The sequence below is a fragment of the Elephantulus edwardii genome, unplaced genomic scaffold (genome assembly GCF_000299155.1).
Source record: "Elephantulus edwardii isolate Elephantulus edwardi_28Jun2011 unplaced genomic scaffold, EleEdw1.0 scaffold00034, whole genome shotgun sequence".
In the NCBI taxonomy this organism is placed as follows: domain Eukaryota; kingdom Metazoa; phylum Chordata; class Mammalia; order Macroscelidea; family Macroscelididae; genus Elephantulus; species Elephantulus edwardii.
In genome coordinates, this window is record NW_006399784.1 from 12,029,618 (window position 1) to 12,055,872 (window position 26,255).

Here is a 26,255-nt window from a genome sequence, read left to right on the forward strand (position 1 = left end):
TTTCGATACAGTGACTCAGTATATTCCTTCCATCTTTTTTTAATACTTCCAGGATCGGTCAGGGATATATTTACTTAGTACATTGTAATTTTGTGTTGCTTTATTTTTCCTCGATTTCTTTTCAAATTTATCATTAAACACACTCTAAATTGCCATTTGTCTTTCCTTAATTAATATGGAGCTTCAATTTCTAAAATAGTGTTTACAATGTTATTGTTGTTGTTGATTGCTGCTGAGTTGAGCACGACTCATAGCGACTCTACGAACAAAAGACCTAATGCCTTTCCGTTACTATTGTCTTTTCTCCAAGTTCATAGAGTTTCCAGAGGCACATTGTTTAGGGAGTGGATGCCACTCCTGCTTCCAAAGTGTTTACAATGAGGAGTAGAATTAAAGTCAGTCTTTTTGTTCCTTGTAGTAGAACGGGGCCAGAATCTAACAAATCAGTGAATTGGTGCAATGTCTCCTAATCTGTTTGTAGTATTAGAAATACTTCACAATGCATTAAAAAGCAGTTAAACAGAAAAGATGATTAGAGTTGATTTGATTTTTGTTCTAAAAGTTTTTATCTATCTTTGATATGAAAAGCTAAGTTTAGAAAAAGAAAGAAAAAGTTGCACTTAGCAAACTATAGTCAAATAGAATACTAGTGCAAACACAAACTTATGAATTAGTCACATAGTATTCAAGTTGTATGAGATTTGGAGAGTGTGAAGTAGTGAAAAGAGAACATCCTTTAGATTCAACAAATCTGAACTGTTGTTTGTTATTAGACTGACCATGTGCCTCAAGTGTATCAGGGGCTTATGAATTTATATCTGTTTTTCTGCTGCTCAAATTAACCTCCTTATTTGAATTTAAAAAAATATTATATCTTGGCAAAGAAGTTGTATGATCACTTTATTCATTATGATATTTTTCTCAATAACTAAATTCACATATACATTTCATTTTTAAGGTTCTTAAGATAACCATAGGGAGCTCTGATAGGCCAGTATTAAGCTGCGCTGCAGTCTCAAAGGCACACAGTTTGAGTTCATCAGCTGCTCTGTGAGAGTAGGATGGGCAGCCACCTGCTGTGTGATTTCCTATCTCTGAAAACTCACTGGAAGGTTCATTGTGAGTCAGTTTTGACTCGATGGTATACAATGACATGATAACCATGTCCAATGGAAGGTAGTCATAAGAAAATGTTTTGTAACCTGAAAGTCACAAGAATTATAACGAGGTATATAAATTCATTTGGGCAGTGTGATGAAGGTTATTATGGAAAAAAAATGTTTAATTTATATAATACCATTCCTGAACAAATTGCTATTATACTTACTTTAATTAATTTTGTAAGGCCTATCTTCAAACCAGTAACAGAGTATTGAAAATGAAGACTGAAACCTAGAGTTTCTGATAAAGATAAGGGATATATTCCATTTAATTAAAAATTCAATTAGTTTACTGAGTGAGGAGGGGAAGACACCACTTATATAATAATTGCCTCGGTGTTTAATTTCCATTTAGAACGTTCTTACACTTTATCTTACAAGTCTATCATCTTCAAGTGGTTCTTAATCATTTTTCGTTTAGCTTTGGGAAATCATGATAATTTCTTTTCATAAACTATTATCAGAAAAGGGAGTTCTGGTGGCCTAGTGGCAAGAAACTGCATTGCACTCATGAAGGCACAAGGTTCAAGTCTACCAGCTGCTCTGCAGGAGAGAGATGAACAGTCTACTTCCATGAGAGTAACTGACTCTGAAAAGCCACTGGAGGGGCCGTTATGGGTCGGTTCCAACTCTTTGGGACACAAGAACATTATCAGAAGGCACACTTTTTCATTCTCATCCCTACAAATTTGATCTTAGGTGTGCTGTTCTTCAGTGGAAAAAAAATTACTGTGTGGTTCTATTATATTCTATATCATTTAACTTGATTCCTTTAATTTCTGTAAAATGGCTACAATAATCAGCTGTTTTCAATACCACGGGGCCCTTTGTTAAAATAGAACTGTGTTCCAAAGAGTTTTCTTTCAGTTTGATTTTTCCTACGTAGTTCGTTAGACTTGCTTTCGGAGGCTTCTGTATGTGGATTTCAACATCTGACATTTCATTTAGCAGCTGAACATGTTATCTATTTGCACTGCTTAAGGATTCTGTGCCATGGATACAGCTTAGCTTCTTATGGTTCTTCTGGCTAGGCTGTTGAAGACCAAAGTCTCTTTTAATCTTATAATAAAATTGTATTAATTTTAAAAAAAAGAAATTGTGCTATTACCCATAGCAAATGTGTTTTCAAAATCTTCAAAGACCTTTTGTTAATAAAATGAAGAAACTGAGTTTGCTTGAATCTGAGAAGCCATGAACTGGTTATCAGCAGGACGATAGCAACTTGATTGAAAGCAGGAATGGCATCCACTTCCTAAATAACATGCCTTCGGAAACTGTATGAACTTTGATAAATGTTGTTAGTTTTAGAGGAGCTTCAGGCCTTTTATTCATAGGATTGCTATGAGTCGTGCTTGACTCGAAGGCAATCAACAACAACAACATAGAAAATTGACAAGAGTCAGCTCACCATGGAACTTTTAAAAACACAGTTTCTTAAAGAACAATTTTGGTGATGATAATCACTACTTCATGGTTAAAAATAATAAATACATGATATTTATTGAATACATCTGGCCAGTAACTGGACTTTTAAAAAAATTTTTTGTCATCTTTATTCTTTGTCAAACTTTCAGTTGTAAAATTAATTTGAAAAAAAAAACCACAACAAAACATGGCTTATATCAGGCCTGCCTTAGTTTTGAAATTGATATCCTTGCTCTTTAGCTCTTTGGAGAGGTCTTTGATAGCAAATTTTCCAAGTGAAACATGTCTTTTTTTTTTTTTTTAATTTCTTTCCTAGTACTACCATTGGTGATGATTGTGGATCTAAGTAAAATGAAGTCACTGACAACTTCAGTCTTTTCTCCAGCTATCATGATGTTGCAGTAACCAAGAATCCCTTGGTGGTACAAGTTGGTGACATGTTCAGTGTTAACCTAAAGGATGAAAGTTCAAGTTCACCTGGAAGTGTCTGGAAGAATGGTTATCCCCCTCCTTAAAGAGCATCCACTGGACAACTTACAGAGCACAGTCTTACTCTAACACACATAGGTTTGCCATGATCACCCTAGTCAGAATTTATTAGACAGCCTCTGGTTTGGCTTGGGTTTTTCTGGTACTCAATAAATATTAATTGAATGAATGAGAAAGTCTGGAAAGAATGAAGAGCCTAGGGGATATAGTCTTCAAAATAATGCTCTTTCTTTTATTTTTTTCTATGCCAGCCAAGACCCTCTCCCTTAAATATTAATAAAAATTACCATGAATAGAAGTTCATTGAACTGACTCAGTTTATCATTTTTTACAAGCTCTATGTGTCTTTTCAAGCATTCAGATTTTTTTTTTACTTCCAAAATCTGAAATTGAAGATTCTGAACCACCTAGACTAAGATTTGAGGTCGCCAAAAGACTCAATTTTACTATCTCCGTCTACTGGCAGGGAGGAACTATACCCAAGCATCTGGACTGGCATAGAAAAGAGGAGAAAGAACATTTAAAAGGTAAGCCAACAATACATTTTTATTTACTGTAAATTTTAAATTTTTATTATCATACACTCCCCAAGTTTTACTGTCATCTAATTGAAGTTGATATAATGAATCATCCTACAGCAAAATATATATTTTAGGTGGAATAAACAATGAGAAAGAGAGAGAGTCCCCTTATCTAAATCTTCAGTATAAATAAGTGTAGACTTGAAAGCCTTATTTTCCTTAAGGGAGTCTTCTTTGTCTTTGCAATTTCTATTTCCATCTATCCATTGTTCCCATGCTGATTCACATTTCTACTCAAACTTAAACCACAGTGTGCTAACTGTTCTCATTTCTGTGTGCTAGATATTGATATGAGGTGTCTCTGTCATGTTAAATATAATTTCATCAGGCAAGTTGTTAAGATGTAGAAAGAGAATAGCAACATGCTATTCAGTGTGTAATTGATTATTCTGGTATTTCTTGATTTTCCCTCCCCATGCTTTCTTTATAAATATCTTTTATTGGCAGAAAGTACAGAATTGGAGGGTCTTTTTAATTTATGAGTAAAAGTTCATTATCTTTTTAAAATAAAACTGATATTTTACTTGCTCAATAAAAATCATTTCAAAAATTATTTCCATGTAGAAATTGTGTTGATAGTACAGCATAAAAAACCCCAACACTATCGTATGGTAGCTTCTATCAAGGGATATTTTGATGCTTTGTGTGATTGTGCAAGTGTAGTCTTTGTGAATAAAAATCATGTGCTTTAAAGTAATAAGTTGAGACATTTTTTAACATTAATAGTATACAAATACTTGTTAAGACTCCCATTTCAATTTGTTAATAAGAGTATGTGGTCATTTGCCTTAAATTGATTTTTGTTACTGTTAAATATCTACATAGAATTATATAGCTAATGCTATAAGTAGCATTAAATAGCTTTTTGATATTGTTATATGTTGTCACCTGCAACTCATAGCAACTTTATGTACAGAAAGTCTGAACCCTGTCCTGTCCTGAGCCAGTCTCACTAATTCTGACACACTAACCCCCATTGCCCCAATTATTATTACCTTTCAATCTTATCCAAGGTCTTCCTCTTCTGTGCTGTCCCTCTACTCTTCCAAGGATTATATCCTTCTCCAAACATGGGTCTCTCCTGGCCATGTGCCCAAAGATTGTGAGACAGAACTTCAAAATCCTACTCCAAAGAGAAACTTGGTTTCACCACCAGCAAGACAAACCTATTTGTTTTTTTTGGGGATCCATGGTATTTTCAAGACATTTCTCCAGCACCACAATTCAAAGACATTGGTTCTTCTCTGTCATCCTTAATCATTGCCCAGCTCACTGATGCATAGCAAGTAATTTTGACAACTATGGCCTGGATTAGGCACACATCATTATAGCTTTTCAGCACTCTGAAGAGATCCCTGACAGCACATTTCCCCAATGCAATTCGTCTTTTGAAATCCTGACTGCTGGTGCTAAGAGTATTGATTGTGGAGCCAAGCAAGCTGTAATTGTTAACAACCTCACTCCCTTCTCCATCTATCATGGTGATTCCAATTGGCTCAGTGGTGAAAATATTTTTGTTTATGTGGGAACCAAGAAGAAAGATCAGTAGTCAGAAAATATGGACTGGGTGACAGAAGTGAGGCTGGGGATAGAATGATAGAATTCTGCATAATCAATGATTTATTCATAGCAGATACTTTTTTTATAAGAAACATAAATGCAGGCTATTCACATGGATATCACCTGCTGGTATGCACAGCAATCAGACTGATTACATCTGTGGAAGAAATTGTTGGAGAAGTTCAATATCAGCAGTGAAAACTAGGCCAGGTACTGATTGTGGAAGAGACCATCAATTATTCATATGCAAGGTCAAATTAAAGATAAAGAAGGTTAAATCATATCCACAGGAATAAAATTTTGTATTAATTCTACCTTCCCCCCAAATTTAAAAGCCAAGTCAAAAATAGAATTGAGGCCTTGAACACTAATGAGTGGAGATCAGAGGAGCTGTGGGAAGATAATCAACAGTATCATCCAGGAAGAATGCAAAAAGTCATTACAAAGAAGGAAGAAGAAAAGTTGAAAATGGATGTCTGAAAAGACACTGAATATGGCACTAGAGCGCTGAGAAGCAAAGGAAAGGAGAGAAATCAAGAAGTTAAGAAGCTGAATAGAAGATTTTAAAGGTCAACGTGGGAAGATAAAGCAAAGTATTATAAAGAAATGTGAAAGGAGCTGGAGTCAGAAAATCAAAAGAGCTGAACCTGCTTGGTATTTCTTAAAGCTGAAGGAAATAAAGAATAAATTCAAGCTGTGGGTTACAATTCTTAAGGATGCTATAGGTAGAGTAATGGATGATTCAGGAAGTATTTAAAGAAAATTAAAGGTGTAAACAGAGTCACTGTAGCAAAAAGAATTGTCTGGCACAGAAGAATTTTAAGAAAGAACATATGATCTAGAGGCAGTGGTGATGAAGGAGGAAGTGCAGGCTGCTCTGAATGACGTGGCAAAAAAATAAAGCCCCGGGAATTGATAGAATACCAATTGACATGTTTCAACAAACAGATGCTGCCCTGGTTGTGCTCACCAGGTTCTGCTAAGAAATCTGGAGGACAACCACCTGGCTAACTGACTGGAAGAGAACCATATCTATTCCCATTCCAAAAATGGTGACCCAATAGGATGTGGAAATTATCAACCAATATCATTAATCCCACACACTAGCAAAATCCTGCTGAAGATTATCCAGAAATGACTGGGACAGTACATTGAAAGGGAACTAACAGAAATATAAGCTAGGTTTAGAAGAGTTCTTGGCACTAGAGACATTATTGTCATGTCAGATATATCTTGGCAGAAAGCACAAAGTACCAGAGGAATGTCTATCTGTGTTTCATTGACTATGCAAAGACATTTGACTGTGTGGATCACAACAAATTATGGCTAACCTTGAGAATGAGAATCCCAGAACACTTGATTGTGCTTATGTGAAATCTATACTTGGACCAAGTAGCAGTCCTCAGAACAGAGCAGGAAAACCCTGTATGTTTCAAAATCAGGAAAGGAGTAGGTCAGGGTTGTATCCTATCTCCATACCTTTTCAATCTATATGCAGAACAGATCGTTCCGGAAGAAGAGAAGGAATGTGTCATCAGGATTGGAGGAAGACTCATCAAAAACTTACATTCTGCGGATGACACAGTCTTGCTTGCTGAAACTGAAGAAGACCTGAAGTGCTTGCTGCAGAAGGTCAAGCAGTCAATAACACTACATAGTTACAATTAAGTATGATTTGTATTTTTGGCCCCTCTTGGTCCCACTAATTTTTTCTGTATCTTTGTTCTTTTCTTTTCTTAAAAAGGAAATGTTGGATTTATAGAGAATAAAGGTGGAAAATTTAACATATCAAAATGAGATTTCAGATTATAGAATTTGCAGTCAACATAGAGAAAACTTAAAAAAAAATGAGATTTCACAGGCAAGAAATGCTATGTTCAGACAAGTCTGTTCAGTTGCTGGAGTATCATATTTGCAGCTGGTCTATTTTGCTGGCTGCTGAATAAGGAAGCATTCAAAAACTTTGTGTCATTTGAGAATGTCCAATCTGACAGACAACTTAAAGACAATTTATTCTTCACTAAGATGACAAGATAACAAAAGTAGATCCTTTTGAATAATGGAGTGGGGGAGTGAGGGTAGGAATCTTACCTCACCAGTGAAACCACCTGGCTTTGTAAAGTTAAACTCTGATCTTATTTTGAATTAAAGTGTCTTCTTGAATCTCTACTCCATCTTCTGTTTCAGCTCCTTTTTTCCAGTCTCCTTACATTTTTAATTTTTTTAAATGTTATTGTCATTGAGTAATTGTTTTTTAAGATTCAGCTAATGATTATGTTCAGACTAATTCTAGATAAAAATATATTTTAATATACTGTGTTTTTTACTGTATTAGTGCAGCTCAACTAGGTGAAAAAAAAAGTGCAAGTTAATGTGCTGATAGCTTTGTATTTTTTAATGTTCTTGGCATATTCATAATGATTATATTATGCTCATTATTAAAGCTTTCTTGGGAATTAAAATAGAGTCAACCTATTTTTTACCACCAAAATATGCAAGTTTTAATAGGGATATATGGATATCATTTCTTTTAAAAGCCTCACAATTATATCTCTCTTTTTTCCTGGTTTTTACATCCCTCTGTGATACCTGAGTTAAGTTTGGGCATGGGGTTAGAAATGTGGTGTTTTACAGCGAATCAGAATGGCCAGGAAACTCATGAGCCTGGGATTGTTTACACTTGGTCTGTGAAGAGGTTATCATGTCTAGTGGTATTCTTCTTTTTATATGTATAAATCTCAGGCTTTGCCCATGAGAATGCAAACATTTTATCACTTGTTAATAGTGTTTGAACATGAAATAAGAGGGCATGATTTATATAGACGTGACTGGGTTTATTCTTATTCCTGTCTTTGGAAACCACTCATTATTAGAAAACATGGTGTTGTTTTGTGCTGTTGAGTTGACTTATGACACGTAGAGACCCTATGAACAACGGCTCAAAACCTCCCCTAATCTTGAGTTAACTCACCATCTCTAAAACACTTGAGCTCATTACTATAGTCATAGTGTTAATCTATCTCATCAAGGGTCTTACTCTCTTGCACTGACACTGCACCTTTCCAAGTATGTTGTCCTTCTCCAAGAATTTGCCTCTTTTGATAATATGCCCCAAAGTATCTGAGCTTATGTTTCACCATCTTTGCCTCACAGAGCACCTTAGTTTTACTTTTCCAATACAGATCTCTTTGTTCTGGAAAAAGACATAGTCTCAGTAAATATAATGATTGTACATTATATGGAATTTCCTTTGATAAAACTGCTATATAGACAGAAATTTCATTTTTCAGCGTTGATTGCTAATTATATCAATACTGTCTTAAATGATTGCCTGTCTTGTTTCATAGAGCTTATTTATTTTGCTTAACTTAATTAAAATAGTCATTGAAGCACAAACTAATTGTCTTATTTGTGTTTTTTCCTCTTAATAAATGCACGTTTTGGTGATACAGATATATTTCAAACATTGTATAATAGAAATGCCAGTACTTTATTTAGACATTATGTTACTTTCTCCATTTCAAGTTCCTCTAAAATTCCAGGCTGACTCTTGGAAATGATCTAGCTAAACTAGAGTAAGAGTTGTTTGAAATTGAATCTCTTCAAAACAAATTAAGGTTTTCATTGAAAATATTTTTTCTGTAAGTTAACTTGTTAGTTAGTATGTTTATTTAAATAGTATATAATATGAATTTTTTGCTTGACTACAGATGGTTTTTGTCATAGTAGTATTATTGGTTATGAATGCATTTAACAGTTTAAAATAGCTTAGAATGTTTTCACAGTGAATAGTAATTTTTCATTCAACATTGGAATTAATTACTTTTAAAAAAAAATATCGAATCTTTAAATGTTTCTTTTATAATGGCAAGTGGTACTGATTTAACTCTCCAGTGTCTTAAAAAAAAGTCAGCTTAACAGAATGGAAAATATTAGCATCAAAGGGAGCTCTGGTGACTTAGTGGCAAGAAGCTGCACTGCAATCCTGAAGGTGCACAGTTCAAATCCACCAGATGCTCTGCTGAAGAAGGAGGGCAATCTCCTCCTGTACTAGTCGAATCCGATTATATCTTATACAAGAAGAAGAAAAAAAAATAGTAGCATTACCTAAATATACTGACTCTGGAAATAACAATTATATTCATTACTAATTGATGTGAGATAAAGGCTTTCAGAGTACTTTCTATTTGGTTATGAACTCTTGGTTATAAAGAACCCTGCTTGTTTACTAACCAGGAAAGTGCTAACCAAAAGATTTGATCCCACTAACTAACTTCTCATTGGTAGAAAAGTGAAGCAATCAAATCCTGTAAAGATTTTTAGCCTCAGAAACTGAGAAATTTCTCTCTGTCTTATTTCATTGCTATGAGTAGGAATTAAACTAATGATAAGAGTTTATACTTGTTTATGTATCCTGTGACATATTAAGAAGCTGTTTGCAGTTTTTCTTCCATAATTGGCTTGTAATTTTAAAGCATCCTATTTCATTGCATAAGATTTTAAAATGTCATATTTCAGTGAGTCAATTGTATATCAATTTATTTCTACCATTATTGTCAGGTTAAGTTACCATTTTGTCAAATCCTTACATTTCTGTATAGCACGATTCACTCAGGACCGGAAGAATTTTAAGCTCTTACTTTCTACATGCTTTATGTGACATAGCTCTTATTTGTTGTATGCTTTGTGTAAAGGACTGGGATACTTGGAAGAATAAATAGGGACAATAATAATAATTACACCAGGATAATAAATCTAATCAAAGACTATACTAATCAAAATCTAATACATGTTTACTATAGCCACAATGGTTTAGTCTTCAAATTTAAAAAAATCCTAGTTTTCATTGGCTAACATAATAAATGTGATATATTTATATTCATATAACGGAATAATCAAGATATGGGATTAGTATACTGTGTAGTTTGATATGGCATTACACTTTGGTTTTTGCACTAGAACATACTTATTCACTGTCCTGAATTAACTTTTCTAGTAGTTATTCTGTCAATTAAAATTTTATTTAAATTTAAAATTAATTCATCCTAGAGAAGGTGAAATGAGTCTGTTCTTTGGAGGCAAGGATTCTCAAACTTTGTCTGACATACTTTGGGGATGTTTCAAAGAGGAACCAGCCCTTGGAGAGGGACGTCATGTTTGGGAGGCTGGAGAGATAGTGCAAGAGAGGAAGACCCTTGATGAGATAGATTGATTCTGTGACTTGGGTAATGGGGGAAGTTGTGTCAAAGACAATAAGGTTGGCACAGGATATAGCAGGGTTTAGGGCTGTTGTACATTGGGTCGTTATGAGTTGCAGGTGACTTGATGACACATACCAACTTGTGTTTATACAATATTTAAAGTACCTTGGTTAAAGTTAAAGTGACTACCATTATAGATTGCTATTTCAAAGTTTAGATTAAAAATAACTGCAACTGTGGAATTCTTTGTGTGCTTTATGTGTTGTTTTGTGCCTTTGAATCTGAACTGACTCATAGCTAACCCTCCAGTGAGTTTTCAGAGGCTGTAAACAGCATGGGTGGAGACTGCCCATCTTTCTTAAACAGAGCAGCTGATGGAGTTGAAGTGCATGTCTAAGGATTGGCTGTATAACTCGTTACCACTTGGCCACCAGAGATGTCTGGTATAATTATCAAACATGTTGTATTTGTTAATAAAAATTAACATATAAAGAAGTGGGAAATTTCAGTAATGAGTATTCTAAGACTTACCATTTTCAGCTACAATATACATATAGATTGTAAGAATAGATTTTGAGTTATTAAAAATAATGAATTAAAAACTTTGGTTTGAGAAGATGGTGAATGCTATACCTGCTGAGTTGCTAACCAAAAGACTCCAGTGATTCGAATCTACCAGCAGCAGCTCCAAAGGGGAAAGATGAACAGTCTCCTCTAATTAAGACAGACAGCCTCAGAAATCTAGTGCAGGACCATGGAGAGTGACTTTGAATCTACCTTATATCAGCATAGGTATGAGTTGCCTGCGACTCAATGGCACTTAACAAAAACAGCAGTGTTTTATTGATTTCCCTAGGTGGCTCAAACATTTAATTTCTCAACTAAGATAGATTAGAGGTAGACTCTACTCAGAGGTGCCTCAAAAGACATGTCTTGTGCTCCCATTCTGAAAGTCCACAGCCTTGAAAACTGTAAAATGCCTCATCTGGTGTAACGAAAACTTGGACTTGACTCCACAGTCACTGCAAGTTTGGTTGCTTAATTGGGCAGGGCAGTAAAACAATGGCAACATCCTATTCTTTTTATGTAAGTTCTATGGAAACCTATGAATGAAGAACCAAGTTTAGAAATAAGACGTAAAATTGTTTTCTGCTTTATTCTAAACTGTCAAGTTTCTTTAAAATATCAGTAGGGCATGTAGGTTTTCATGAGGATGGCTCAAAATCAAGTGTAGTTTGTGGGGTCAGTGAGTGTCTTAGGTAAGCTAAAGGCACCTAACAACAATGACATCATGCCATGTTGAGCATGGTGGAGGATTGGGGAAGCTCCAGATCATCTGTTGTTCAGTTACTATAGTCCATTTACAGCTATAAGTTGTAACTGAGACAATAGCCCTTAACAACAACATGTGCCAGAGTTAGAGAACTACACTCTGGTTACGTATGTTAGAAAAAATGGTTGTGACACTAAACTGTGACCTAAGAGAAAGAAAAGACCAACCAATATGTTTAAAGTAATATTTGCACCTAAAGGTTTATGTGATAGTAAATCGAGAGATGACACCAAAATAGAAAACAAATCATAGTCTTGGAAGTTGCTGTATTGATAGAGCAGGGCTTTATTTTATCCTGAAGTTTATGCACACATGAGATAGTTCCTGAAATATAACACATTTTTAAGTAAATGGGAGGGAATTCAGGTGCCTTAGTGGTAAGGAGTTGTACTGCCAACCCACATGCAGGTAAACAGAATCTACCACCTGCTTCATGGGAGAAATATGAGCATTTCTTCCCATGTGATTTACAGCCTCTGGAAACTCACTAGAAAGTCAGATGTACATTGGTTCTAAGTCAACAGACAACAACAACAGTCTATGATTGGTGAAAATACTTTCTTTTATGGAATGAAATGATTTTTAACTCTCTTTTGGGATAGGTTCAAGAGATTCATTCAGACATACCTTGAATAGTTATAATTGTGCTGTGGCTTACGTAGTCTGGCAGTCCCTTCTTAATTTTTCTTGTTGTTGATTGCCTTAAAGTTGAGCACGACTCATATTGACCCTATGAACAAAAGACCTGAAGCCTTTATAGAACTATTGACATTTATCAAAGTTCATAGAGTTTCCGGAGGCATCTTGTTTAAGAAGTGAATGCCACTCCTGCTTCCACATCTGTCATAGTATGTCATCGCTGTTAATGTGCAGTTGAGTCACCTGTGATGTATAGCAACCATATGTACAGCAGCTCTGAACCCTTTCATGTCCTGAGCCAGTCTCACTAATTCCGACACACCACCCTTCATTGCCCCAGTTACTGTGTCAATCCATCCCATCCAGGGTCTTCCTCTCCTGCGCTGTTCCTCTACACTTCCAAACATGATGTTCTTCTCCAAAGTCAGATCTCTCCTGGCCACATGCCCCAAATCCTAGTTTCAAAATCCTAGCCTTCATGGAGAGACTTGGTTTCACCCTCTCCAAGATAGATCTATTTGTTTTCAAGACTCTTCTCCAGCATCATAACTTGAAGGCTTCTATTCTTCTGTTATCCTTAGTCATTGTCCACCTCTCTGAAGCATAACAAGTAATTGGGAAGACCATGGCCTGGATTAGGAGCACCTTTGTATCTAGACTGACATTGTTGCTCTTCAGCACTCTGGAGAGGTCCATGACAGCAGATTTTCCCAATGCAATTTGTCTTTTGATTTTCTCACTGCTGGTGTTAAGAGTGTTGATTGTGGATCGGAGCAAGCTGTAATTGCCAACAACCTCAATCTCTTCACCATTTAATGTGGTGCTGCTTGTTGACCCAGTGGTGAGAATCTTTGTCTTCTTTAAGTTGAACTTCAATCCATATTGAAGACTAGAGTCCTTGACCTTCTGGAGGAAGTGTTTCAGGTCTTCTTCAGTTTCAACAAACAAGGTTCAATCATCTGCGTATCATAGGTTGTTAATGAGTATTTCTTCCATCTTGATGCCACACTCCTCCTTATAAAGCCCTGCTTCCCAAAAGATCTGTTCTACATACAGATTGAAAAGATACGGGGACAGGATGCATCCCTGACACAGTCTTTTCCTGATTTTGAACCATGCAGTGTTTCCTTGCTGTGCTCTAAGGACTGCTTCTGGGTCCAAGCATAGATTTCATATAAGCACAATCAGATGTTCTGAGATTTTAATTTTCCTCAATGTTAGCCCCAATTTATTATGTTCCACACAGTCTTTTCATTGACTATGCCTTTGCATAGTCAATGAAACACAGACATTTTTTGGTACTCTCTGCGTTTTGCCAAGATCCATCTGACATTGGCAGTACTGTACCTAGTGGCATGGCCTCTTCTAAATCCAGGTTGTATTTCAAGACATATTACAGTAGGTTGCGTTAGTGTTAGAACCTTAGCTAATCCCCCAGATTATTATTTATTCTTAAGTAGTAACCAGAATTTAAAATCCTAAGTGTATAAGTGGTGTTGTTTTTGTTGTGAAATGTAGAGTCAGAACCGACTCATAGCTGACCCACTGTTGGATTTTCTGAGGCAGTTAGTCACATGGGAGGAAATTGCCCATCCTTCTCCCTCAGAGCAGCTGGCGGTCTTGAACCTTGTACCTTCAGAGTTGCAGCACAGCTTCTTGCCACTAGGCCACCCAAACTCCCTAAATGTATAAGTTGTCGTTGTTGTTATGTGCTGTCGGGTTGCTTGCGACTCATAGTGACCCTAAGTACAACAGCCCTAAACCCTGCTCTATCCTGTACCAGTCTTATTGTCTCTAACACATCCACTCCCATTTCCCCAGTCACTGAATCAGTCTATCTCATTGAGGGTCTTCTTCTCTTGCGCTGTCCCTCTACCTTCCCTAGCATGGCGTTCCTCTCCAAGGACTGATCCCGCCTTGCAACATGTCCAGAGTATGTCAGATGATGCTTCAGAAACCTTGCTTCCAAAGAGCAGCCTGGTTTAACCCTCTCTAAGATGAACCTGTTTTTCATTCTAACAGTCCATGGTATATTCTATCCTTGTGCAGCTGATCAAGAAGAGCATTTCATTTGAGTTGTGGAGCTCAAGCAACTCCTCTCTCTACAGAAAAGTAGGATTAAGTGGCACTACTCTAGGTTTATGTAAAAATTCTGAGATTATTTTAGCTTTTTCTGGGAGAAAATATTACTTCTCATGGAATTTGTGAAATTAGAGTGAATATTTTCTTTGTGAAAGTATTATTGAATGTTGAGAATGAAAGCAAAAGAAATTATGTAAATAAACTAGCAAAAAATGGACTTATCACAGATAGAGAAAGAACAGTGAACAAGGCATGGCACAAATAAGACTAGTGAAAATATACATTGAAAAAAGATTGAAATAGATATAACGGACACAGAAGCATGCCTTTACAAATGTTGAGGAGAACGTATATTTGGAAGCAAATACATCACAGAAAAGTTACAGGACATCGTTGAAGTCTGCCAGTTTAAGGGAGATGTGTCCTCACTAACATTTTTGCATATAGGAAACCCAGAGCAAAATTCCTCAGAACTCTCACATTAATCCAAGACTGCACAACTGTTCTTCTTGACTTCTGATGCTGGACAAAGGTATTGACTATCCCATGAACTGGCATAAGAACAATCAGATATTTCTTGAAGATATTGCAGCCAGAATGCTCCTTGAAGGCAAGGTAGCAAAGCATCGTTTCTTGTCTTTTGAGTATGTCCAAGGAGAGGCCATAACTCGGAGAGGGACAGCAAATTTGGGAAGATAGAAGGATGGTTAAAAACCCTCACGAGATGGGTTTACACGTCACTACAGAAATGGGCTTAAGTTTGTCAGAAATGCTGAAGATGGCACAGAGTAGGACAAGGCTCAGATCCATTGTTCCTAGGGTCGATGGGAGTCATACTTTACTCGAGGGCACCTAACAACAATCCTATTTTCACAGTTCTTTCTTCTCGACTCAAAGTATGCTCTTAGAGACAGATTGGGATGATTTTTGTTTCTTTTTGAGGTATGTATTATGCAGAAACATCTCTTTTAATATTGTTGTTGTTGTTATGTGCCGTCGAGTCGTTTGTGACTCATAGCGACCCTATGCACAACAGCCTTAAACCCTGCTCTATCCTATACCAATTGCACTGTCTCTGACACACCCATCCCGATTACCCCAGTCACCGAATAACACATTCAAAACCTGTGATTTTATTATTGCTGTTTCTGATTATTTTACTGTCACTCTTTGCCCTTCATAATAAATAACAAGAGTATGGAATGAATGGATAACATTATGAAATTAGTTTTATCTTAATTCTAAGCATATTAAAAGTGTGCAGCAATGTGTTAAATGAATAAGATATATCTTGATTCTGTGAAACTGAATTTTATGTGTTCACATGTAGTCAGTATTGGTATTTGTGTTACTTAACCACTCTAGAGTATTTTTCTTTCCTCTTTTTGGTTTATTTTGATTTTCATTAGTTCTGCCTTAGGGCCTGCTTTTTGTGGATCTCCCAAATAAAACAGGCTTGGAAGCAGGAATGGCATCAACTTGCAAAAAAAGAAAAGAAAAGAAAAGCTTGCCTCTAGAAACTCTATGAACACGGAGAAAAGATGAAAGTTTTGTGTTTAAGACTTTAATTCATAGGGTCACTATTGGTAGTCTGTGACTCAAAGGCACTTAACAACAACAACACAACCTTAAATAAAACTTAGGTAGGGTAATATGAAGTGGTATATATTTATGATTAAAATTCTTTCTATAGTACATTTTATATATACATTTCAAGATGTTTTTCCAACTCTTTGCCTAAGAAGAATAAGATTCCTTCTCACAACACATCGTTGATGCTGTTTTGTGCTGTGCAGTCAGAAGCAACCCATAGCTGACCCTCCAGTGGGTTTTCAGAGACAATAAATCATATGGAAGGAAAGTGTCGATTCTTCTTGTGTGGAACAGCTGGTGGATCTGAAATGCATACCTTTGGGATTGTAGCACAGCTTCTTACCACTAAGCCGCCAGAGCTCCTTTCACAAGACCTTACAAGGAACTTATTGTCAACATTTTTTTCCCTTTTCTTTCTTTCTTATTATTTTAACAAAAGTTTACAGAAAAGTTGGATTTTTTATTTCTTCATTGTTGCACATTTTCTTCCCTACCCCTCTAGGTTGTTTTTCTGTTTGTTTATTTTTATATTAGTTTGCTCACAAAGTTCATATACTTTGTGTTTGATTCATATTGTGTTTTCGTCATTCATATTGTGTTTCCTTCAATCATCCCCATGTGTTATGCTTTATAAAATCTAACACCATTGGACCTTGCCCAGCATTACCCTGTCTTTTCAGGTCCCTGCTGGATCCTTCCCGTTTCCTTCACCCCCTCCCTCCATCCACCAAACTTTGCAACCCTATGGTTTCACCCCATCCACCCTCACCCTCTGCTCCCACACCTTCCCTCATTTGTGTCCCCATGCATATTTTACTAGTTAATCTTTCTATTTTTACAATAATGGTCTTAGCAGTATTTGTTCTTATGAGACTGAGTTAGTATACTCAGCATTCAGGAGCAATGATTTAAAAAAATACTACATAGCTTGAAAGAGACTGGAGAGCATTATTGTCAATATTTGAATGATTTTTGATCACCAACATTTTAAAAAGACTTAAATAGTACTGCACATTGAATTAAAACAAACATAACTTCAAATAGTACCAACTATATATGTATATATATAATTCCTAAATATAGTATTGAAGTTACAGGGTTGGAAAGAAAACTTTTAGAATAACAAAAGTACAAGTTAGAGTCTTAATTTGGTGGAGCTTAATGTTTGTTGCTCTGGTTTTTGTTTTGTTTGCTTTGCTTTTTGATTATAGGTCTAGTTGTTTGGATTTACATAAAACTTTGGGAGTCATCTGAAAATCATGTGTTTGGTAGCAACCTCACTACATTTTGTGTTGAATTTTTTTGGAGCTGTAATTTAGCTTGAAAGAAAATTTACAATTCTTGTGCCACAAACAAGGCTTGCATTTTCAGCCTTTCATTTATGTTTTAATTATAGTGTAATGGAATTTTGAATTATAAAGGAAAATGAGATGTACATTCAATTTAAGTGTATACAATTTAGTTACAGGCTTTTGTAACTGAAAGTGTAAAAGTAGAATTCTGAACTTTTAATAGCCATGTAATTTCTTAGATTTTATATGAAAGAATAAGCACTGCTATAAATTGAAAGCAGGAATGAGTCTACTTCTTAAACAACATGCCTCCAAAAACTCTAAGAACTTTGATAAATGTCAATAGTTATAGAAAGGCCTCAGGTTTTGTTCATAGGGTCACTATTAGTCGTGTTCAACACAAAGGCACCCAACAACATCAATAACAGCAACAATATTTGTAAAATTTGCCTTTAGTATAAGGTACTGCTTTTTTTTTTAGTAGGTGGAAACCAAGATTAGGGGTTAAGCAAATATTGTATTTTATTATATGATGGAAAAATTAATTCATTAAAAATATTAGCTACCCATATGAGAAGTAATAGTGACAATGTTTTTGTAAACATTGCAAAAATATGTAGATTGACAGAAAAAGATTTTAAAAATTAAAAAAATTACTAAATTACAAATATGATTTTTGAAAACAGGCTATGTAATTGATTTTTATAGCTAATGATAATTATATTATAGAAAAGTTGTTATTATAGAGGAGAAATGAATTGAACTTCTGTACTTTATGGAGCCAAATATAATTGCCATTAATTAACATCCTTATGTTAAGAGAACAGGGTCCTTATGTTTAGCAGCACAAAATATCATACGCTGGAGCCACATCCACTTCCTCAACAACATGCCTCTGGAAATTGCATGAACTTTGAGAAACTATAGTTATTGAAAGACTTCAAGTCTTTTGTTCATAGGGTTGCTATGAGTTGTTGACTAGACGGCAGTCAACAACAACAACATGCCATCTTTATAATTGTGGGTATGTTTAAATCCATTGTTGTAGCTACTGTGTCCATTTGCCCTATCAAGGGTTTCTCTAGCTCTTTATTTTTTGTTGTGTTTGTTCCATTAGTTCTTTTGGTGATCCTCAGGTTTACCAATCATCATTACTTGTTTGTTTTTTTTTTAATCTATTGGCATAGAAGTAGTACTGCTTATTTCATGCACATGATCATAGCCCACAACAGTATAAAACATTAGTATCCAAGAAGAGAAATTGTATCATCATAAAGGTTACATTACATACTTCTGAGGAATAATTTAGTCACGAAGAATTACATTAAACTATTAACCTCAAAAACTTATGGCATGTAAAATATATTTTTTGATATTATATTCCTCATACACTATGAATATTGAAAGGAAATTTTATTTGTCAATATCCTTATAATTGTAAGGTAGAAAACACACTGGATTTACAGTTGAAATAATGGACTTTGAAAGTTTTAGAGAATTGTAGAAATACTTTGAGAATCATAAATACAATTTGTCAAAATTATTTTGATAGTTGAGCATAAAAGTGTTTGCTCTGTTATCTTAGTCATGTTCAGGCTAATACATGACATTATGATTTTAGTTTCCTATAAGTCAAGGTATTTTTTAGAGCATTACTCGATATATTTCAATATGAAATAGTATCAATGTATTTTGACTAACCAGAGGAAAAACAAGAACAACAACAACAAAGCCAGCTCAAACTAAATAAAGTTTGCTGTAATTGTAATTGTTACTGAAAACTGGAGATAAAGAGATGGCTGCAATCTAGGCAGCTCTGTGCACAATAGGAGGCATGTTAGTTTTCCAGTGTTTTGTAGTATCTTCCAACTGTCTAAGCAGCTTCAAACAATACACCCTTGTTAATTTACAACTCAATAGGCTGGAAGTCCAGATGCTGAATGGCTGTGTTCTGTGCTCAGGATTATAAGGCTGGAATTATGGCAGCTGTCAGGCTACCTCTTTTCTCAGGCTTATGAAGAAGATTGCACTTAATCAATCACATTTAGGCTTTGAGATTTTAAGACTGAAGTAGTAATTCCTTTGTTATCAAGTCCAGATTACTCTCAGCTCTTAAGGCTTACTGTGTACGATGATATGTGGTCTCCTCCATCTACAAAGACAACAGCAAAAATATTTCTAGTTTCAAATATGTCTCCAGTAAAAGCTTCCAAGGGATCACTGGGATTGTTTTTTCCCTCTCTGAAAACTCTATATTTTTTTAATTGATTAAAATGTAAATAATTAACTTATCATTTGTGTCGGTTCTACTAAGTGTATCACAGAAGAGGAAGAAGTATAATTGTAGACATTCTGCCTACTTCAGAGAGATATGGGTTTATTGACAAGAAATTATTGAGAAAGAGCAGAGACTTAAACTTATTGTAGGAGAAAACAGAGTGTAAGGAATTTTTTTTTAAAAAATATACTATTTTATTTGCAAAATTATAATACATTGTTTTCCAGAACAAATTTGTGTAAGGAATTGATTAAGAAAGGATCAAATTATGGAAGAAGAAATAAGAACAAAATGCAGGAAACTGTAACAGGAAAAGAGAAGAAAATGCAAAGATTCATATAATACATCACATGATGTAATAAGCCTTATTATAGTCCAAGGTTCCTCGGTGACATAAATAGCTTAGTGCTGCTCAACTACCAGTGAGAAGGCTGACAGTTCAAACCCACCCAGAAACATTGTTGCTATTGTTGTGTTTTGAGTGGTAGATGACTCATATTGACCCTATGAACAAAAGACCTGAACACTTGTAGAACTTTAATCATTTCTCCAAGTTCACAGAGTTTCCGGAGACAAGCTATTTTGGAAGTAAATGCCAGTTATGCTCCCAATCTTGTTCTAATCAGAGAGCTCCACCAAACACTGTCCACCATGGGTAACCATTATCACATTTGACACATCAGTGTCACAATCTTCAACATCACAGCAATCATGAGTTGCTCTGTACAGCAAATGGACAGACCAGTGCTTTGCCACTTAGAAGAATGTTTGACCAAAAATCATTCAACCAGGCCTGAGGGCCACAGATTAAAATCACACACCTTTGAGTTGGTAGCATCACTTTGAGTGCTGTCAAGTCATAGATGACTCCTAATGACCCTGAGAACAAAGGAACTGAAGACGTGTATAAAACATTCATACTATCATACTATCTGGCATAAACTGATTCGCAACACATTAGTCATCAGCCTACCGGTGTATTTTTACAGTATTTTTAAATTCTGGCACGACCAAATACTGGTAGACTATGGGCCAGAGATCCCCAATTCATCTGGCAAGTCCCACCCGCTGACACCCACCTGGGACAAAAGGAAAGCTCTTAAGAGCCGCTTGCATTCCATGTGAGTCCCTCTCAAGACGCCAGAAGCATAGCCAAAGAAAATCCTGCTCATCTGCTTCCAAAATGTTATAGCCATGAAAACTCTAAATTTTAAACTTTCACACACAGTCACCTTGAGTAGGAATCAAGTTGACATAAAAGTTTTTGCTAAACTTTAAATTGGAAGATACATATGATTTGGCACATATTTATAGGTACATAATAGTACATAAACTAAAGGAGTGACTAACAGGAGATTTATCTTAGTTCTGGAACTTGCTATCTATATATAAGATTGCATATATTGGCTATTTCAAGAGGCAGGGTAAATGAGTTCACAGTAGTACATAAAAAGCAATTATGTTCTTATCTGCCTATAATTTTACAGAGATTACAAATTTCTGCATGTACAGTTTGTTCCTAATTTTTTTCATTATTCATGAGACATTACTGCAATTGCAAACTATTTTTCAGATATTATGAGTATATAAATGTTCACAAAAATATGTCAGTTTTGGTATTATGAAAATTAATGTGTTTTAGAGTCCCATTTGGCATGTTTGTTTTACTGCCTATTTGTAAAATTATGTTAGAAATGAAATAAAATAGTAATTTAAGATTTTTTTAACTGAAATCTAGCCTGAAGGAATATAACTCTCTTTTCTATTAGATTTTTCTTATTTTTAGTAAATAAATGGTACAACTCACTTTATAAATATCAATTCTAGCTTTTATCTCATTATCAATTCTCCAGTGAGTGTGTTAAAAAGCACATTTTCTTCTCTGCAAGATAAATTCATTCTCTGTTTACTCTCTCTCCCTCCCTAAAGACTAATCAAAAGAAAGATCTTTTCACACTTTGCAAATGTATAAAGACTTTAAACCTAATGTACTTGAAAACTCTTTTTTGCTATATTCAGCTCTTAAACAATTCAAAATTTATACTACTATTAAAGACATTGAGAAATCGGAAACATTTCTTACATTTTAATGTCTTCACATAGTACTTATGGTCCTTTATAACAGGACATTGACCATTTTGTTGTCATTTTTCTTTTCAAGGTCACTTTAGATTTGAGATAATCTAGTAATTTTACTTTATGAGAAATTGTGTGATGATCTTAATTGTTATGTTTAAAACTTCCTCTTTCATTTCTCCATGTTGGTTGGCCACTTTCAGCTGCACATTTTTTTTCCATCATTGTATTTGAATCTTTGATATTTTATCTTTCAATATATGAACTTGATATTTAAATAATTATAGTATTCTTAATGGAGTTTTAAGTACTCTTCTTTTTCTCTTATATAATTCATATTTGACCCCTCTTATAGGTAGAGACTGTCCTCATCGTTATTGTGTCATTTTAAAAATCAGATTTTAAAAGCTGTACAGATATACAAAGGCATACAATGTTAAAGCAATCTTACTGAGAGTAAATTCGGAAAAGAGTGGTGCTTGGTTTACATTGTGTAAAGCATACTGAACACTTACGGGAATTTTTTCCCCAAATGGAATATAATGAATAATATCTGTTCTAAATGTATCTCTTCTTTATTTTTTTTATTTTTTTAGGAGTACAAGATCCCCATCATGAGAGAATTATTACTGTGTCTTCTAATGGAAGCATTCACAGTCCGAGGTTCCCTCATACTTATCCAAGAAACATGGTCTTGGTATGGAGACTAGTAGCAGTAGAAGAGAATGTATGGATACAGCTAACATTTGATGAAAGATTTGGTCTTGAAGACCCAGAAGATGACATATGCAAGTAAGTTATCATACCTGAAATTAAAACAGAGTGCAAGAAGTGCTGCAGTTTTTCTTCTTAAGTAATTTTGATGATGTAAGTTTAAATATTATCTTTTATTCTATTAAAGGAGGCCTGTTGGCTCTATGGTTAAGCACTAGAATAATAATCCAGAGGTTGGTAGTTCAAACTCACTAGCTGCTTCTCCTGAGGAAGATGTTGTAATCTGCATCCGTAAAGATTTACAACCTGAGAAACTATATGAGATAGTTCTGTTTTGTATTCTGGAGCTCTATGAGTTGAAATTAGCTCAATGGCAATGACCTTTTGTTTTATTAAGTTTTCTAATGATCTAAGAAATTTGCAGTCCTAATTAAGATATAGGTACATAGGGTTTTCGGAGGCCTACTGTTTCAGAAGTGGATGGCCAGTCCTTCTTCCTAGTCTGTCTTAATCTGAATGTTCAGATTTAGAGAAGTATTCAACAGATTCATCCTGGAAAGGATTAAATCAGGTAGCTCCCTGGAGGCAAGGATTCTGAGGCTTCGTCTAACATACTTTGGACATGTTGTAAGGAGGGACCAGTCCTTGGAGAGGGACATCATGTTTGGTAGGGTGGAGGGACGGTGCAGGAGGGGAACACCCTCTATGAGGTGGATTGATTCAGTGACTGGGGTAATTGGGATGGGTGTATCAGAGATGGTGCAATTGACACAGGACAGAGCAGAGTTTTAGGCTGTTGTCCATAGGGTTGCTATGAGTCACAAGCTACTTGATGGCACATAACAACAACAATTAAGCTATATTGGGTTTAAGATAAGGGGAGATGATATAGACAGACATATAAGTAGGTAGATAGAAAGATATATATGTAAATATAGTTATATAGGTAATATTTGAAATATATAGATATTTCAAATTCATCAACTGCTGTGTGAGAAAGCTAGGCATTCTTCTCCAGTGAGATTTACAGCCTCTGAACACCAGCTGGAAGGTCATCTGTGAATTTGTCCTGACTCAAAGATAATTAATTAGTGACTGTTATATAGCTACATATGAAAAAAATCTAGATAATTTATGACACAAGTTTATACGAAGTTTAAAAAGGAGGAACAACATCGAATGAAAACCAACTCAATTACTGTCAAACTGATTTCAAATCACCATGATGCTGTACTCGTCATGGCAGATCTGTTTCACAACAGTTTGTGGAACAATGTGGTCAAAGATTGTTCTTTAGTGGAATATCTGTGAAAGCTTGAACCATCAAGCTTTAATTTAATAACCACATAGTTAAATACCATTTTAAATAGAGATTAGAAAGTAAAAGACAACTACAGAAAATTGGGCTTAAAAATTGTGTCAGTGTTGTGCTAAAATGTTTCTATTTGGACTTGCTGTGATAACTAAATCAGCAAAATAACTAATAAACTCTTTGAGAAAAGAGGTAAGGGACCACCTGTGCCTGTGGATATGTATTACTTTGATGTGTATCAAGGGATACACACAGATACACACACACAAACAAGAAGTTTGAATATCTAATCACCAAGAAGAAATGCCCTTCAGAAAGTCAGTCTGAAAATTTAGTCTAACATGCCTTGCCAGGTTGAATTTCATCATAATTCTCCTAGAAGCATGCATGAACCAAAGTCAGCTGGAGTATTTCACCCATGTAAAAGACCACCTACTGTATGTCATACAAATATTACTCTTTAAATCCCATGTGAATGCACTTGTCAAGGTTGGGTGGTCTTCTTGAAAGTTTTCAGTTCAATGGGGTGTGTGTGTATCATGAAAATATTTTTACTTGAACTTCTCGGCAAGATTCTTTATTTTTTCTTTGATAGATAGCGTTAAAAGAGAATTTTCATTTTACGTTATATTATAAATAAATACTTCAATACAGATGAAATAAACTTTGTGCTTGCTGTCATTACAATGTGTATCTTCACCATACTTAGATTTCTGACATACTACTTTTTTCCATGACTCTCTGCATTTCATTTCGTTTTTTCCCCCCTTTCTGCTTACATCTCTAATTTTAAACTTTGAGAACCAAAGCTATACTGCTTAATTTTAGGTACTATATTATTTAACCCTTAATTATGTGGATAATACATAATGATATAAAATAGCTGCCATAGATCTCATTTATCTTTCAGTACAAAATAGATACTGAAACATATTTTTAGGTAATATCCTTATAAATCATTAACTATGTTACACTATTTTCCATGTATTCTTTTAGCAGTGAAATCACTTTGTCAAAAATTTTGCAAGATCTGAGTGTTGCCCTATTGACATATTAGCCAGTTTGCCTACCACAGTGACATGATTGATAACAAAAATATAAGACTTTTGAGTCATAGATAGAAGTCTATCTTAAAATAATAGCAGTCATTATAATATTAGCCTTATTTTGTGCCTCTTTGTCTATTCCCACAACTGAAGACCAAGAGAGCCAAGGGACACTACAACACATAGAGGCATCATCATACACACACACACACACACACACACACACACACACACACACACACATTCGTATATGTATATGTGTATGTGTATGTATATATATTTACGTATATGAATGTCATTGTAGTTTTGTATCATCAAATCAGAACTGACCCATAGCTGACCCTCCTGCTGCTTTACAGAGGCCCACACGGGAGGAAATTGGCCATCCTTCTCCTGTGAAGCAGATCAAGCAGCTCGTGGATGTGAATTGTGTGCCTTCAGGATTGCAGCATAACTTCTTACCAGAGCTCCCTATATATGGCTTAATGGTAAGGAATTATGCTGCCTACCCAAAGGTATTCCATTTGAATCCACAAGCTGCTCCACGGGAGAAAGATGAGCAATTCGTTTTCTGTGGGGGTCACTGTTTCTAAAAACACACTGGAGGATCAGCTATGACTTGGCTCTGAGTCGGTGACACTCAACATCATCAACAACATATATGTAGTTAAATTATGAAATTTGTAACTGAATATGCTAGCCAGTCAATTTAAAATGTGGCACTACTAAGGTTTTAAAAGTCTACTATGTACTCCCCTTACTTATTCCTTCAAATATATCTAAGCAACATCCTACATTGTTCCTCATTCAACTTTTTTTCTGTACTTCTACCAGTAGCACATATTTTCTTGCATAAAATACTTATTTTTCCTGTTTTTAAATAAATGTAAATGGAATAATACTGTTTTTATGGTACCTTACTATATGTATTAAAATAAGAAAAATTATACTAATAAAATGCTCAATTAGTTAATGGTACAATCAACTTATTAGACCATTTGTTTTTTTCTTTGAAATACAATGTTTTGTTGTATACATATTCATCTTTTTTGAGTCTGGTCTATTATTGATGAATCTAGTTCATTGAATGTGTTTCAGTTGATTGTATTATCTTTAGATATTTGTCTTTTTTATTAAAAAATTAGGACCATTTAAAGTTGTACAGGCACAATCTTTAAGACCAGAGTAGACAGTTTTGACTGGTATTGTGGTTGGTATCTGTCTGTGCTTACCTGCAGTACTAGTAAAGGGAAGAGGAGTCAGACTGACCTGGCGCATGATTTAGCTATTACAGTTTTATAGAGGCCCATATGTGCCCAAACACATGCAAGTTGGTTAACTAAAACAATTGTCTTTATATTAAGGAGGATGAGAAACTGAAATGTCATTATTTTGACAAACAATAAATAGTGTCTGCTGTAGTTCTGTGTTATAAATGGTGTGAACTAGTATTGCATAGAAAAATTTGTTATAA

The 26,255-nt window shown here is 35.0% G+C and overlaps 1 protein-coding gene across 1 annotated transcript in view; it reads left to right on the forward strand.

Annotated features, from left to right (window-relative positions):
* The window catches only part of PDGFC (platelet derived growth factor C), a 312,185-nt gene that overhangs the window by 153,769 nt on the left and 132,161 nt on the right, over positions 1-26,255 (forward strand). Inside the window, exon 2 of the mRNA XM_006884448.1 lies at positions 22,306-22,501. Coding sequence (XP_006884510.1) covers positions 22,306-22,501 — 196 coding nt within the window. The remainder of the gene's footprint in view (positions 1-22,305; positions 22,502-26,255) is intronic.